General features: G+C 41.8%; 1 protein-coding gene across 1 annotated transcript in view; it reads left to right on the top strand.

Annotated features, from left to right (window-relative positions):
* ABCA13 (ATP binding cassette subfamily A member 13) overlaps window positions 1-17,549 on the top strand; it is a 489,071-nt gene that overhangs the window by 139,890 nt on the left and 331,632 nt on the right. Inside the window, exons 25-27 of the mRNA XM_030795834.1 lie at window positions 2,617-2,781; window positions 3,765-3,942; window positions 6,648-6,787. Of these exons, the coding sequence (XP_030651694.1) occupies window positions 2,617-2,781; window positions 3,765-3,942; window positions 6,648-6,787 (483 nt within the window). The remainder of the gene's footprint in view (window positions 1-2,616; window positions 2,782-3,764; window positions 3,943-6,647; window positions 6,788-17,549) is intronic.

Raw genomic sequence — 17,549 nt, 5'->3', positions numbered from 1 at the left:
CTCGTTGTGGAAGGACCCACTGCAACAACACAGCACCGCTTCCTAATGCCAGGTGTTCTCTCCTTTGTAAGGGCCACCTCCTTGGAGCATGTTTGAAGAGGCAGGGATTGTGCATGGTCCACTGCTGAGCGGCCCAAGTTAGGTGCTGCTCCCTGCACGGTGGCTCTATCAGTCAGCAGGAAGCATCCAGCTCTGCCAGGGCCTGCCGTGGAGAGAATATGGAGGGGTGGGCAGCACAGGAAGCCCAATCCCCTGAGTGTGCCAGCTCTGACAAGCACGATCCTCTGACAAGCAGCAGTGTGAGGGCAGGGAGGGGCTGGAGGAGGCTAAAGACGATGAAGTCTGCAGGAGAGAGTGGAGACTGGGAAGTGAGGACAAGCCCAGGCCCAGCACGTTCCAGACAGGCCCAGAACCCGTGTAGGGGCAACCCAGTTCCCAACCACAGCTCACTGCTCTCAAGTTGCCCCTTCCAGAAGCTTCCCCTCCTTTTGGCCTCTACTGTTTGAATCTTTACTTAAGTTTCCAGAAGCTTCCCCTCCTACCCTTAGGCACTAATCTTGCTCCAAGTACCGTTGTTTTCCCTTTAGGAAAGTATTTCACAACCTCTGGATTCATTAGAGAGGCTGCAGGGTTTGTAGTATGGTAAGGTGGCTGTAGGCACCCTGAGTCTGGGTGAACAGTTTTATAGTCAGCAAAGGGTAGATTTGCCATTTCAGCCACGCATGATTTCCTTAGTTTCTATTACTTCAAGAGTCCAGGGGGTAAATGTTGGAATGAACACACACACACACACACACACACACACACACACACACTCCAAGAACAAATATTTGTTTTCAGAATGATTACATTTTAAACCCATAAGGAGGAGGATAAACATTTCTTGCGTCCCCATATTTGCAAACCCACCTCTATCTTGGTGGAATTCATATTTCTCACTAACATGCTTATGGTTTAGCTCTGCATTTGCTTACCACAGCCTCTCTTCCAACTTTACAGTGTGCCTTGTGGGAAACAGAGCTCCCATTGGCACGATGATACTTTAGTGGCCACTTTGTTATGTGCACAAAGGTCCCCGATTTGAAATAAGTGCTTGTAGAGGCCCACATAATTACTGCGACAAGGGCCATCATCTGTACCGAGATGCCTTTGAAGGATAAGATAGTGGGTTGGATTCAGTCTCCCAGACACAATGAAAATGACATCATCATTAATAACAACAGCTCTTATTTATCAGGTACCTTCTATATGAAGGGCTCTATGAAAGTTGATTAAATACAAGATATTGTTCAGGATGTTAGGGCAGCCCGACCTCCAGGTGAGGGCCACGAGCAGGTGCAGCTCATTCCCAAGTCCATGTACTTTCTGATTCACTCAGCTGACAATGAATTTCTGAAGCCTTCAGCAAAGCACAATTTTCTATATTAATTCGGCACATCAATCTGGTCTGTTGGAGCTGCGCTGGATCCCTGTCACTCCCCACCATAAGTCAGGGGCCGGTCACTGTGTGCCACTTTTTTTAAAGGGCAGCTATAATTAGAAGGATGTGTAGAAAAAGTGACAAAAGCTACGCACCATTTCTCCTGCTAGAGTTGTCTCTATAGTATGAATGGATAGAACTCCGTCATTATAAGCAGAGTGCCTCTGTGAAGGATGGAGCTGTGATCCTGGAGCCCTGGAAGTCATCTGCAGAGCTAACAGCTAGAACACTAATGAGCAAAAATAAGAAGCAGTGACAACTGGGTTCCTGTGCCCCAGCCTGGAAAACAGAAAATTCAATATGCAAATGACAGACAGTGGAAATTAGCTGTGATTTTCCCTGTTCTGTGCGAAGAGCTGGCATTTCCGCATTTATCTATTCATCCAACAAATATTTATCGAGCAACTAATATTTCCTGTTGCTATTTTATTCCCAGTAGCTATATAAATGATCAAGACAGAAGAAAAGCCTTGCCTCCAGTGTAGAACTGAGAATATGCAAAAAAAAAAAAAAAAAAAAAAACCACGTAAAATACAGAGCATTTCAGTTGATGATAGCATAAGTAAGCTTCAAAGGGCACTGACATTTTTAAAGAATCCAGGTTAAATTCACATCCCTGAACCCTTCTAACTGTTAGACTTCAGGAAGACTTTTAATCTCCTCAAGCCCCAGTTTTCTCATCCACAAAACGAACAGTATAATGCACATCCCCAAGGTATTAGGAGGACTGAGAAGATGTGTGAATGCTATGAATACTGTAAAGCAGTAGGTAAATGTAAATTGCTTCACATATAAGGACTGCTCATATTTTGAGCCTCTTCTCAAATTTTCACCTTGGTCACCTCAAAGATACAAAGAAATATTTGGCAAATGATTTGAATTTTAATGATAGATCACATTTGTTTCTAGTTTACATTTTAACAATGCTAGCGCAATTCAGTGTGCTCCAAAACACCTGAGCTATATATACTGTAATGAAGAGAACTTTCATATGGTACCGCAAAGGCGTCTCTGAAGTTCAAGAGAGAATAAAATCAAATAAACAAGTTTTCACAGCTCGAAAGATGCCTGTGAGTGTAAAAATACAGTGTTGGTTATTTCATGTTGTTTTGTTTTGTTTTTGTTTTGTCCTTTAGACTCTGATGCCTTCTGAAGCAAATGGCTTGCTCAACTCCTTGCTGGATGTAATTTCCAGTCTCAGCTCCTTGCTTGCCAAAGCCCAGCACATCTTTGAGTATCTTCCTGAGTTTCTTCACGCATTTAAAATCACTGCCTTGCTAGAAATGCTGGACTTTCAACAGGTGTGTGCTTCATCTTTGTCCCTAGGGAAATATTCAAATTTGCCCCTTCTTTGTATTTGCCTTTTTGCCTTTATCTTCCCACATCTAAAATTTGCATTAGACGCAAAATACAGGAATGGAAGTACCTTTTCATATCTCTGGAAGCAACAGCATAACATAGAATAAGGCCTGGCATCTCTCTAAAAACTGCATGAAACTGACATTGTTGATCCACATTCCACCAGTGTGGAGATTGGGATAGTACATGCATTATCTATAACGAAAGAAATTACTAACTCAATTATTGCACAGATGAGATTTCAAGGGCCTGTTTAACTTAATTCAGAGAGTAAATTGCTTTCAAAAACCTTAAAAAATTTATTTACTTATAAATAATTGGCTTACAAGTTACAGATCATTTACTGCAAATGCAAACATAAGCTTGATTTAGTTTAGTGGCTTGATATTAGGTTTTGCTTGAACTCTTTTTGCTTGAGATGGAACTGACTGGGCATGAATGAGGAGGAATGTGGAATTTTTAGGGTTGGTCATGCAGGATGAGGAGCAAGATAACAATGTTCTCAGAACTGCCTTGGAGACAGAATGTAAGTTCATCATGTGATAGATAATTAGTATAGCTATAAAATATCTGGATATCTCGGTAGCATAGACACACATTAAGACTAGTAATTAGTCTGAATTAGTGATATTTTATGGATTAATAATTTATTACTGGACAAATAGGACGTGTGTGTGTGTGTGTGTGTGTGTGTGTGTGTGTGTATGACATTTCTCTCTTCTACCAGGTATGTTGGCCAGAAAAATTACCGTAGTGTTTCAAATGGTATCCCAAGGACAGAAAACTCTAAAGCAGACATTCCATTCTTTTGACTTGTTGAATATCTTGTACATTCAGTGGAGGAAGGAACTAGACTTTCAGAAGTGTGTGAAGGAATTGTTTTAAGTCACTATGTAATTGCAATTGAGTCTTCTTATTTTCTCAGGTTTCACAAAATGTCCAGGCCAGAAGTTCAGCTTTTGGTTCTTTCCAGTTTGTGATGAAGATGGTTTGCAAGGACCAAGCGTCATTCCTTAGCGATTCTAATATGTTCATTAATTTGCCCAGAGTTAACGAACTCTTGGAAGATGACAAAGAAAAATTCAACATTCCTGAAGATTCAAGTAAGAGAGTAGTAATATATATATATATGTGTGTTTAGATTTGTTTGTATCTTGATAATTGGCCCTAATTTATAGTAAGTATTCTGTGTATAAGGTTGCGATATACTGGCATAGAATATTCTGCTTCCACCTCCCCAAATGCTGGCATGGCAGCTGACTTTGAACGGTCCTAGTGCCTTTGAGCACAGACAAATCCTTTCACCTGGGTCACTAAGGAACTGTGTCACCAAGGAAATGTCTAAAACACCTGAAACCCCAGCCCCATTGGTTTCCCAGGCTAACCAGTATTGATGAGGGTCCAGGCATAAAGACCATGAGCACTGCTTTGGTCCATGCAAATGGCTGTATTATAATAACGAAGAGAACTTGTCTGTGGCCACCTCCAAATTTGCTCTCTATGAAGCTCAGGTACAAGTGACTATGCATGATAGGTACAAATGAATATGTCACGATAGGTACAAATGAATATGTCATGATAGGTACAAATGAATGCAAATTAATATGTAATTTTTTGTCCCCAATTTAAGTGAAAATGTTTTTATTAGAAAGGCAGAATCGCGCCGGGTGTGGTGGCTCACACTTGTAATCCCAGCACTTTGGGAGGCCGAGGCGAGCAGATCACGAGGTCAGGAGATCGAGACCACGGTGAAACCCCGTCTCTACTAAAAATACAAAAAATTAGCCGGGCGTGGTGACGGGCGCCTGTAGTCCCAGCTACTCGGAGAGGCTGAGGCAGGAGAATGGCGTGAACCCGGGAGGCGAAGCTTGCAGTGAGCCGAGATTGCGCCACTGCACTCCAGCCTGGGCGACAGAGCGAGACTCTGTCTCAGAAAATTAAAAAAAGAAAGGCAGAATAAACATGCTGGTGAGGTTTTGGAGTTTAGACAGTTCAGTTCCATCAGTTGTGCATTTTTGGTCACGTTGTTTTATGTGTCTGCATCATGTTGGTTTCATTTATAATGTAGAAACAGTAGCACTTGGCTCATAAGCTTATTGTGAGATGCAATGGAGATGAGGAGTATTGGTGCCTTAGCATAAGGGTATAAATGTATCCTAGTGTATTCGTTTTCTATGCTGCATCACAATCATTGCACACTTAATGGCATAAGAAAACACACATTTGTCATCTCATAATTTCTGTAGGTCACATGTTGGGATTTCTGAGTTAACATTTTTAGTTTTGTACATATCGTGACTATACTTTTTTCTGCAATAAAATTGCTCCTGTTCATATTAAGCTTGCAATGTAAAGAGTAAGTCATTAAATTTCAGTAAGAACAACTTCTATAATTAATGGTTTAAAAATGTATTATGTAGTCATATTCTTAATTTATACTTTAGGGGAAAGTATTTCTAGCAATTTTATTGTACTTGTCAAATAATTTTTTTTCCTTTCAAATGGGGAGTTTGGGAAGATGAAAGTAACATTTAAAACAACCACAACAATCATATCTTGAGTATTTATAAATCATAGAATCAAATCTAAGATAATATTTTCATTTTATTCTTATAAAGCTAAAATAATATTTTCATTTTAAATGTTCTCTTGATGGGTAAAGAAACAGTTATACTGAAGTATTCCTCGCTAGCTTAAAACCTTATAAGATTTAGTTCATACTCATTATGGTGATGAATTTCTATCCTCATCAGGTAACCATTGATTTAGACAATTTAGTTAAGTAAATCTTTAATTGAAATCAACTAGCATCGCAAGACTCATGAGAGCCACCAAGAGGGATTAAGTACTTGCGTGAAAATAAGGCAACTTAATATGTCAAAATAAGTAAGTTTGATAGTTCTGCATGGGTTCATTAAAGACAATTCAGTAGTTACTTGTAAAGCTGACTTCATAAGAAAAGCTCAGTTCTGTTCTCAATATTGTGACTGTTGAAATGAGAATTTTCTTGATGAAAAACCAGATTTATTTTTCAAATTGTCATTTTCATTTTCAAGTGTCCATGTCATTATTTAATACTCTTTTTGATTACTTAGTTTCAAAATGTAAGTCATTCTTTCCTGCCTTTGAAGTCACTTAAGTGAACACAGTATCATGAAGTTTCTTATGAGATGAGAGCTGCTGAAAACTATAACAGGGAAAAAAGTCTTGTTTTACTTCTTGTCTTAGTTTATTTGGTGTTGCTATAAAGGAATACCAGACGCTGGGTAATTTGTAAAGAAAAGAGGTTTGTTTGGCTCACAGTTCTGCAGACACAAGAAGCATGGCACCAGCGTCTGCTTCTGGTGAGGCCTCAGGCTGTTTCCACTCATGGCAGAAATTGAAGGGGAGCTGCCATGTGCAGAGATCACAGGACAAGAGAGGAAGCAAGAGAGGGGGAGGAGGGAGGTGCCAGGCTGTTTTTTTTTTTTTTGTTGTTGTTTTTAAACAAGCAGCTCTCTTGGGAACTAATAGAGTGAGAACTACACTCATTACTGTGACAATGGCAACAAAACATTCATGAGGGATCTGCCCCCAAGATCTAAAGACTTCTTGTTAGCCTCCACCTCCCACACTGGGGATCAAATTTCAACTTGAGGTTTGGGAGGGTAGGTATTCAAACTATGGCACTCCCAAAGTTCAGAGTGGTGTCAGAAAAAAATATGGCTATCATTGAAAATGAGGCATCCTGGATATGTGAATGAATTTCCCTATTAACCTAGGCATCGTGTATCATTAGTAACTTTTTTTTTCTTTCTAATTGCAACAGCGCCATTTTGCTTGAAGCTTTATCAGGAAATTCTACAATTGCCAAATGGTGCTTTGGTGTGGACCTTCCTAAAACCCATATTGCATGGAAAAATACTATACACACCAAACACTCCAGAAATTAACAAGGTCATTCAAAAGGTAAGTTAAATAAATGAGAATCATATAAACCATACATACACTAAATCAGGAAGGAATCTTTAAAAATGTCTGACATAATTATTATGCGCTTGGATTATGTAAAAGGCTCTTGTTTTGAATCTACTTCATTTTAGCCTGAGTGTTTTTCCTGTCGTTGTTGTTAAATCTGGATTTGCTGACTCCTTCCCTTAGAGGAAGGACACTTTGGGGGTTGGGGTTGTTATTTAGAATAATTAATGCAGTGAACTTACAGAACTCTAATATTAAAAGTCAAGGACAACGAGACAGAGAGGAGGACTGTTTGGAGTAATTCCCGGAAAACTTCGAGAACAAATGCTAATCTGTTTTGCTTGGTGCATCCAACAGTTAAGAAAGACATGATACACACAAACTGATGTATTAGCAGTTAGTTAGTATTTTGGTTAGTGATGTTTCTGAATTCACTGTAAGGCTTTGCTTCACCCTGTGGAGAATAAGGTGAGATGAAGATACCAAAGCAGGGTTTACCCAGGAGGAATTGAGACACTATGTGGCTCTGCTTATTTTCTTTTTCTTACATTGTTTAAACTCTTTAATCTATTTACTGCAGGATTTGTTATTATTAATATTTGCAATTTCTTTTTAAATAATTGTGTTGTATTTTTCTGGAGTCTTTTCTTGCCTGTTAGGGGGCCTGTAAGCCTACAGGCTCCTGGAAAGGGGACATTTTACCACGGACGCAGGAATAATTTGGTCTTATTGTCAAACACAGAAGAGAAGACACCTGCACTATTCATGATAAACTTCCAAGCCTCAAATAGTATTAATAATTTGGAAACTGTGATCATATGGCATGGGATCATATGAGCAGTTGAGTCATTTTTGATCAAACTTGCCTTCACGAGTTTCATGCTCCCGACTCATGGTTGCTGTGTGAGGTCACAGCACTATTTCCTGTAAGTTCCCTTTCCCACTTTGCCACCTACCTCAGGGGCTGCATTTACCTCTGCCTACTCTGAATGGTATTTAAACTTTAAAACATTTACTTAATTTATTTAATTTTTGTTTTGTTTTGTTTTTTGGAGAGACAGTCACCCAGGCTGGAGTGCAGTGGTGCAATCATAGCTCACTGCTTGGCTGAAGCAGTTCTCTTGCCTCAGTCTCCTGAAGTGCTGAAATTACAGGTGTGCGCCCTCACGCCCTGCTAACTTTTTAGTTTTTTTGTTTGTTTGTTAGTTTTTTTTTTTTTTTTTTTTTTTTTTTTTTGTAGAGGCATAGTCTTGTCTACTTTCTAAAAAAAATCTTGAAAGTGTCCTTTCGGAGGGGTATTTGCCAAAGTCTGCACTCTCACGTGGAACGACATTGATCTCCATATATCCTCAGTGTGAGCTGTTCTGTTGGGCAGGAACTCTGGCCTCACAGCTGCCATCCCAGGGCTGGAGCCTCTGCGCCATTACTCGAATCTCCTTAGTGTAGTAAGCTTTTTAGGGTTTTGGATATTTAAGGAATTTCACAGAAAATGGCTCCATATCACAGCTGTATTTTAAACTCAAAATTTAAAAATAGGCCATGACTTTAAAAAAATGGTGATATGCTATATTATTATGTTAATATTATTAATATATGACTACAGCATTGCATATTATGATGTATTCTGCAGTATAACGATTAGTGTGATGATCTCTGCTTTTAAAGAGCTCACTCTGTTGTGGGGAAGAGAAGGCAAATAGCTGAAGAAATAAGTTAGATATGCTATGCTGTAAGGACCATTCAGTGCAGCAGAGGCACAGGCTCTGCTGGGCGGGGGGCAGCTGGTCTCCCTGGAAAGAAACACTGGGCAAAGCACTTGGAAGGACAGGTTATATAAGCCCCTGTGAGGTGGAGACGGGAGGACTGTGGGCCTGGACAGAGGTGTGGAGAGGTGCCAAGCCCCACATGTGTGTTCTGAGAATGACGAGAATTTTTGAAAAATCACCAAAGATTTCACTGGTTCTTGCTTAGCCCCTTTTTAGATCTTGCAGGCAGTGTTAAGAGCTGATGTCTTTTTACTTATTTAAAATGGCTAACAACTTTGCATGCAGGTGTCCTGGTTTTGCACTTACAAAGCTGATTTTATGGCATTGTACCTGGGATGAATTATCCTAGCAGTCAGCCATGGCTATTTGGTTTTATGAAAATTGTTTCTAGTCATTAGACTCATGGTCTAAAGTCCCACAGAGCTGGAAGACGCTTGTAGCTTTGCCACTTGGGCTATGTGAAGCAATATTAACTACAGTGTTGGAGTGGCCCATGCTACAAATTATTTAAGACATGGTCTTTTTCTCTCCGTTACTTCTTGTTAGGTGGAACCATCCGAAGTTGCCGTTTTTGCAGGAAAAAAAAATCTATAAAAGTTGGTAATTTCATTTGATTTAACTTGTAGTAGCACAGGTGACACCCAGAAGCATGATGCTGTGATAAGAAATGTGTGTGTGTGTTGGAAGGCTGGATTTTGGTCCCCCTTTTCCTAACTCTCTGTGACCTTGGGCTTATTGCATTCTCTTTGAAGGACTCTTCTCCTCTATCTGTGAAATGAAAGACTTGAGTAGACCTGTGATTTTCAGTCATCTGGGAGATGGCTCTTCATAGGGGATGCATCAGAATTACTCAGGGACCCTTAGTAAGGCCTTCCCCCTTCTGGGCTCTGATATCGCCCTCCCTGAACACTTGTGCCCCTCACACCCGTCCATACCCTTCCACAGAGCTGTGTGCGCCTCCATCTATCAGCCTTAAAGACAGTGGAGGTCAAGCACTTTTATGAACTGGAAAAAAAATGATGGCCAAAACATCTAGAGAGTGTTAAAAGATAAACTTAGGGACATTAAAATTTCAACAAGTATATTTGAGCATTTGGTTATTCGTGAATTAGACAACGCCAGACAATTCAACCCTCCACTGACTATGTTGGGGTGTGGGATGTGGGGTAATAGAAGAAGCTTGTATAAAGTGTTTGCTGCAGCAACACGGAGAAAATATATTTGTTAAAGTCGAAAGTCCCTAGTTGCAGGTTAGTTGGAGGTTTCTGATTGGTTAATTTTAACTTTTGTTTTACTGTTTGCATTGAATTGGGTTTGGGTTTGCTTACATAGGAACTCAAGGTGCTGTAGCCGTCTTAGCCTAACAGCCTCCCGATCAACTATATTAACAGGAGTTAATTTAACTCATACTCTAAGGGTGTCAGGCTCAGTATTTGCAAAGAAATTGATGCTATTTCCATGTTATTAGTCAAGAGATTCCTCCAATGCATTAGTATGCTCTTTTTATTTTGTAGGAGTTGTGTTCAGTTTTGGCCCTAGGCTGATGAAAAATTGAAGAACAATGTGTAGACACAATGTGAGCTTGAAGGGAGGCTATGAAAGAAAAACAGATAAAAGAATTATATTATTTTCCCAAGAATAAGTAGCATGCTTGAAATGATACTTCAGTGAGAATCACCAGGCACATTCTAGGCTACTGCTGCACAAAGTAGGTTTAGTTTGGGCTCCTAAGGGAAGTATAAGCCCATGAAAACAGACTGTCTTGTTTTCATCTAGCTCTCTCCCTTTGGCTAAAGGAGAGAGCTTTGAACTGTCATGCTCAGTATCCTCCTTTGTGAAACTGGGCTAAATCATAACTCTCTCTCAGTGCCATTTGGAAGTGGAAAAAATACCAGAAATAATATTCAGGAAATAGTAAACCAATGGGATCTCCTCCCCTAAAAATGTTATTCCCAGAAATGCATTCTGCCATTGTTGCCTCTGGGGAATGGGGAAGACAGATGTCACCTCAGAAAGAGCAAAGGGATGGTGGAGGCCAGTGGTTCCAATGAGGGTGGGGTTGGAGAAATTTTACCCAACTGGGCACATGTGACAATATCTGAAGATATTTTTAGTATCACAAGTAGGAGGTGCTGCTGGCATCTGGAGGCTGGAGGCCAGGGATGCTGCTATACATCCTACAATGCACAGGAAAGCCCCCACCCCCAAACAAATAATGATCTGGCTTACAATGTCAGTGGTGCTGAGGTTGAGAAACCCTAGCATAAAGGGGTATATAATGCCAGACAGGAGTGGGTGGGAGCCCCTGGGAAGAGAAGGAAGAAAGTAGAGGAAGCTGGTGGTCAGGTGGGCATCCTGGCTTCTCCTCTCCTGGTGATGGTCCCAAACGGGCTGTGGGATGATGGAGGAGCTGCAAGCTGAGGGCCTTGGCCCTACCCATGTGTCTTGGGGGATAGTCCCTGTGTAGGCCGGCCCTGAGCTAGCATGTGGTCCCAGCAGTGTGGCTGAGCAGAGGAAGGATACCTGAATTAGTGTCTCTGAGCACGGAGTAGAAGGAAGCCAGATTTCCCTGACATCCATGTTCTGAGCCAGTGTGTCGAGTGGAGGCCTTGGGGACGTGCTATGAGCCGGCTGCCGTGAGAGCGAGGTGGCCTCAGCACCAAGCTGGCCTAGGCCAGGCTGGCAGAGGAGATGGCTGAGGCTCAGAAAGCAGGAGCTGAGGTGAGAAGGAAGCAGCAAGGGAGAAGGCAGTGCCAGATCCTGAGGCTCCAGGTAAGATGTGGGCTGGGCAGGCCAGGCCCTGGCAGCACCACAGACAGGCAGACGAGGCACATGGCTGTGGGAGTCCTGGGCCCTCCACCCCTGACTGTCACCAGGCTGCCCCTGGAGAACATCAGGGGGTTTGAGCATTCACCCCAAAGAGCCTGAATCACTCAGAAGATGCTGTTTGAACAGGGAGCCACTGTCAGCAGGCAATTTTAAGACTTTGTTCTCTGTTTACCATCCCCAGTGGGTAAAAACTGGATCAGCTACAGGAAATAGAGAACTACATTTTCTTTGCAGCCCCAAGCAGTGAGGTGTTAGATATTTGGCTTTGTAACATCATATGTCTGTATGTATAACGTCAATCAGGACACAGAGCAGGTCCCATAAAATGGCAGCCCTATGTTGGGAACCTGCCTGATCCTCTGTCTGGAAGCCGCCTGCAGAGGAGGGACTCTGATAGTTACGTTTGTTTCCAAGTCTTCCCATGCTGCTCAAGATGGCAAAGTTTTTCAGTAACCTTGTGCATCACTCCAGACGTGGCAGCAGCCCGCACATATCTGGAATTTAAATGCCACACTTCCTTGGGATCCAGTGTGCCTGAGACACATGTCCTCACCTGACCACTGTGTTGGAGAGATCCTTCCTCCTTTCAGGCTGGCCTCAGCAGGTGGCAGAGATCAGAGAGGGGCCGCTAGCAGTGATTCAGGCAGCCACGCCATGTCTCTCTCTGATCCTTCTCTCCCTGTCCTCTCAATGCCCAGGGCAGCCGGTGTTCCTACCTTCAGTTCCAGCTGTGGGGGGCTCCAGCTATCTTTCTCTTGCCTTCTTTGTTCCTGGAGCTCATCCTCCAACCTTCTTAAGAAGTATCTTCTCTCTTCAGGCACCTCCTAACAGGCATTGTGTGTTTTTGCTTTGTTTTTAAATTAACATAGAATAAGTTCGGCAGGCTTTTTTTCAGTCAACAGCTCTCACATTTGTCTGGATCAGTACACAGAACAGTTCCATTGCCCCAGCCCACACCAAATCCCTCATTTTGTCCCTTGGTAATCACACTGTCTTCCCACCCTAAACCCATCTGTTCTCTGTCACTATAGGTTTTTCTTTGTGAGAATGTCCTATAATGGAATCATCTTCTGTGACCTTTGAAAGTGGTCTCTTTTGCTCAGTACGAGGGCCGTGATTCACCCAGGTCATTGTGTGTATCAGCAGTTGCCTCCTCTTTATTGCCAAGTGGTATTCTGTGGTGTGGATTCACTGCAGTTTGTTCATCCATCCACCCACTAAATGGCATGTGGGTTTTTTCTAGTCTTTGGCGATTATCAGTGGAGCTGTTATCTTGCTTTTATCAGTACCTGAAATTATTTCATTGACTTATGGGCGTACTTGTTTATTATTTGTCACCTGCTCTAATATAAGCTTCATGAGGGGCAGGAGCTTGTCTGTCTTCTTGGCCACCATCCCCAGTGCCTAGAAGAATGCTAGGAATACCTTCAGCAGTGGCTGTTGAATAAGTTAAAGAATAATAATTATTTGGCTCTTGTACCCATTTGAGCCAAAGACATTCTGGTGTTAAATATACAAGGGAGATAGAGTAGACTATACGCCAAGCCCTCTGCCTGCTGCCAGAGCCTGGCCTTAGCTTTGCAGATCTGCAATAGCTTTGTCTGAGTTTAGCAGTGGTGAGTGCCATCAAGAAGATTATCTCCCATGGTCATTAATTTCATTTACTGAGCCGGGGCCAGGCACCTTATGTGGATTGTCTCATGTATGCCTCACAACCACCACTGCAGGTAGGTACTAATATACCTATTGTATAGCTAGGAAAACCAAGATTGAGAGAGGATAAGTTAGCTTGTCCAGGGTCACACACCTAGCAAGTGGTGGAGCTGGAATTCAGGCCCAGTGTATTATTTTGAAGCCTGTGATATGATTTGGCTGTGCCCCCACCCACATCTCACCTTGAATTGTAATAATCCCCATGTGTCAAGGGCAGGGCCAGGTGGAGATAACTGAATCATTGGGGCAGTTTTCCCCATACTGTTCTCGTGAGAGTGAATAAGTCTCATGAGATCTGAAGGTTTTATAAATAGGAGTTCCCCTGCACAAGCTCTCTTGTCTGCTGCTTTGTAAGACGTGACTTTGATCCTCATTTGCCTTCTGCCATGATTATGAGGCCTTCCCTAGCCATGTGGAACTGTGAGTCAATTAAACCTCCTTCCTTTATAAATTACTTAGTCTCAGGTATGTCTTCATTAGCAGCATGAAAACAGACCAATAGAGCCTGTATTAGTTTTCTCAGGCTGCCATAACACAGTACCACAGATTGAGTGGCTTAAACAACAGAAATTTCTCGACATTGTGAAGGCTGAATGACCATGATCAAGGTGTTGGCAGGACTGGTTTTTCCTGGGGCCTCTGGCATGCAGACAGCTGTCTTCTCTTTGTGTCCTCACATGGTTGTCCCTCTGTGTGTGTGCCCTAATCTCCTCTTTTTATAAGGACATCAGTTATATGGATTACAGTCCACCCCAATGGCCTCATTTTAACTTAATTGATGATTTAAATAGGATCTTTAAAGACCTATTTCCAAACAAGGCCACATTCTGAAATACTGAGGGTTAAGACTTCAGCATATGAATTTGGGAAGCACATAATTCATCCAGCCCACAACAGTGCCTCTTTGGAATGATCTTTTACCACTTGTAAATGGAAATAATTAGAGCTATCTATGAAACTTGCAAACCTTGTCCTTATGGTTTTGCAGCTGGTTATGGAATCACATTGAAAAATAGTAGCCCAGGGAGGCTAATTTGCTAATTACTACAGGAACGTAGGACTGCATACTAAAAAAAAAAAAATAAGTAGGAAGCACTTGGAAACCAGTTGCAGGTCATCTCTCAGCAGCCACCTGTCCTCGGGACCTATATGAATTCCCCACTGAACCTTGGATGCTCACGATGCATGGCATTTGTTCCCTGGGAACGTTCCAGGGCAGGGTCCAATCTCACTCATCTGTGTTAACTACCTAGCATGGTACAATGATGCACAGTGTTTGCTTGTAAAAAGCTTGTTAAACTGCATTTATGTATGAAGACTTTTGTTGCAAAGCCATTTGGAGGAGGAGAAGATGTGGTTCAAATTGCTTTCTTAATTAAAACTTTTCCTTAAGAATTGAGCTAAATGTTACTTCCCCCTTCCCTTTGGTCACTAGAGACCTCCTCTGTCAGAGAACCAACAATGTCTTTTTTATTCTGACAATAGTTTGCTCTGAAGTTACTGAAGCAGTAACTTAGACGTGCCTATCCATGGGAGGCCTGCTAATTTGTGCCTGAGCAAATTTTTGCAGACTGAGGATGGCTTGCCGCTGGTGGCAGGAAAGCTGATCCATAATGGCCAACTTTTAGTTTTCCCTGTAGTACAGGTGTGTTCTGTAAATAGGGCTTGGTGCTAGGTATATGAGCCAAGGACTGAGAACCAGGAACCTACTGGTGACTCTGACCACCCTGTGGCTATTGTGCAGAACCCTACCTTACATGAGGCATCAAAGCATTGGCATCCCTGCCTCAACCTCCCTTATGCCCTTAGATTAGCTTCTGTGGCTTCATACCTTTGCCAACATCACATCCCAAGAGGCTTTTTTTTCTTTTTCAAAAAATACCAGACTGTGCTTAAAACTGTAGCTTTTGGTACTTTCAGTGATCTTGACATATTTAAGAAATCTGATTACTTTTTCTTGTTCTTTTCATGGCATCTGCATTTTTTGCTGTTTCCTGAGTGCAGTGTCCATTTTGTTATTAGCCAATGTATCAGTTAAGGTTCAAGCAGAAAAGAGAAAACTGGTTAAGTTTAATGTGAATAATGATTACTCTAAAAAGGCATTAGAGTAATGGCGGATTGGTTATCAATAGTGAAGAGATCTCTAAAGAATGCAGCAATGGCAGATATAGGGAATAACTCTTTCCCCTAGAGCTGGGGCAGAGAACCCAAGGAAGAAACAGAACTAGAAGTAGCTTCCCCATCTAGGCTTGAAATCCAGACCCTGCTGAAGTTAGCACAACCATGCCCCACAATATGGCAGAGAAAATCACTGAGGTGAGTGGTAATTGCCATCAGTCTGCACTCTGGGGTGTCAGGAGAAGTTCTACACTTCTCAACTGTGCAAGGCTATAAAAGGGCATGCCTAAGGAAGTCATCTAGGCTGACATGCCACACCTGTAGAAATCCCTGGGCCACCACTCTTTGGGATGCTGTAGATGTTGCCTATAAGAAGGTGCCATGTGCAGCTGGTTATACACATTGCAGGAGCTGAGGTTTAGAGAAGCTAGATGTGGGGGAATCCAGGAGCTCGCTCCATGGGAGCCAGTTGGAAGCAGCACACTGGAATCTGGAAGAGAAAATCTCTCTTCCTCCACTGTCCCTCCAGAGCCCTCTTCTGGCAAAGCTTAACAGTGTATCAGTCGGCAAGGGAGAATGTCTAAAAGGCCTAACTTTATTATTGCAGTGTTCAATGAAGGGTGAATTTCGAGTTGTGAGAAGGTAAATTAATAACTGGCCAGCTGTAAATTGGTTTCTTTGTTTTAGACTATTGAAGTACAAAGAGTTTCCATAAAGCACATCAGTTCTTAAATGTAAGTTTTAATCTATCAAACACGTATTGCATAGAGGTAGAAAGAGAGATACTAGGGAAGAATTACCTGCTGTAATCCTGACACTGCTAAGAGTTAATGTTTATTGGAAACCTCATTTAAGCCTTATACCTACAATAGGAATTGGCAATTGTCATACTCGTTTTGCAGGTAAAGAAAGTGAGTCTTAGGGGTAAGTAACCTTATCAAGAGCTGTCAACAGGAGACAGAGATGGGATTTGAAACAAAGTCTGTTTAACTTTAAGGCCAATGTTTTATTTTTTTTCTGTTATACTTTACTGTGTTCTCCAAGTAGAAATTCACATGTGAGTATATCTATTTCTGCCTCAGAGAAACTGCTTGTGGTATGAAGGAGATGTGGAGTCCCAGTGGTAAGGGCATAGGGAAGACTGCTTCCTATGGAAGGAGCTGGCCTCAAGCTGCCAAATTGGAATATCAGGTTATGATGGGCTGAGATTGGCTGTCAGTCTCATCTATCTGGTATAGTGGATTCTGATTGGATCTGGAGTGACAGAGCAGGACAGATAAGAGAGTTTTACATTTGCTTATAGTTCCAGAACTTTAACACCAATAATTTCATTGTTTTAAATGCAGATTGAATCACTCTTTATTGACCACTTACTTCTGTAAGGTTAGAGGAACCATCATGTACACTGTATTAGTCCGTCCTCACACTGCTATGAAGAAATACGGGAAACTGGGTAATCTATAAAGGAAAGAGGTTTAGTTGACTCACAGTTTCACATGGCTGGGGAGGCTTCAGGAAACTTACAATCATGGTGGAAGGCACCTCTTCACAGGGCAGCAGGAGAGAATGAGAATTGAGCAAAGAGGGAAGCCCCTTATAAAACCATCAGATTTCATGAGAACATACTATCACAAGAATAGCAGGGGGGAACTGCCCCCATGATTCAATTACCACCCACCACGTTCCTCTCATGACACATGGGGATTAAGGGAAGTACAATTCAGATGAGATTTGGGTGGGGACACAGCCAAACCATATCAGACACTTTCCCAAGTCCTCCCTAATTTACTTCTCACAAGAACCCCAGGGAGTAGACATTGTTAAATCCATTTTATAGATTAAAAAATTAGTGAGAATTGGGAATGTTTACATTCCCAAGTTTATTAGATGATAAACAGAAGCTCATGGCTTGAATCCAAATTTGGCAGACTCTGCAGCCAATTTATTTTCATTGGCCATATTTACAGTATTAGTTATAAAATAATAAGGATCCTATATACTAAAGCTTCTTTCACTATCATCAGTTTGGGATACTGGGTACCTAATTTACCTCATTTTTAAAAATAACTTTGTGTAGCAATGCATGGCATTTCACCTATCCCCAGAGTCCTGACTGCCTTCACCTTTGGGAGGATGAGAATAAAATAATACAGTTTAAAGATGTTTATTTGTTTGTAAGCAGTAGAGATGGGAAACAGCTTGGCCATCAACACAGAATTTGGTGAATCAGATATAGACTGATCTTCAAGAGAGTATCAGGCAAAGTGAAGAATAAGCACAGGCTATTGCTAATGTTGTCATTAAACCGACACAAAGCCTGATAACTA

Source organism: Nomascus leucogenys, chromosome 17 (assembly GCF_006542625.1).
Source record: "Nomascus leucogenys isolate Asia chromosome 17, Asia_NLE_v1, whole genome shotgun sequence".
NCBI classification, from domain to species: Eukaryota; Metazoa; Chordata; class Mammalia; order Primates; family Hylobatidae; genus Nomascus; species Nomascus leucogenys.
Note: the sequence above shows the minus strand (reverse complement) of the source record. Positions and strands in the feature narration are given on the sequence as shown.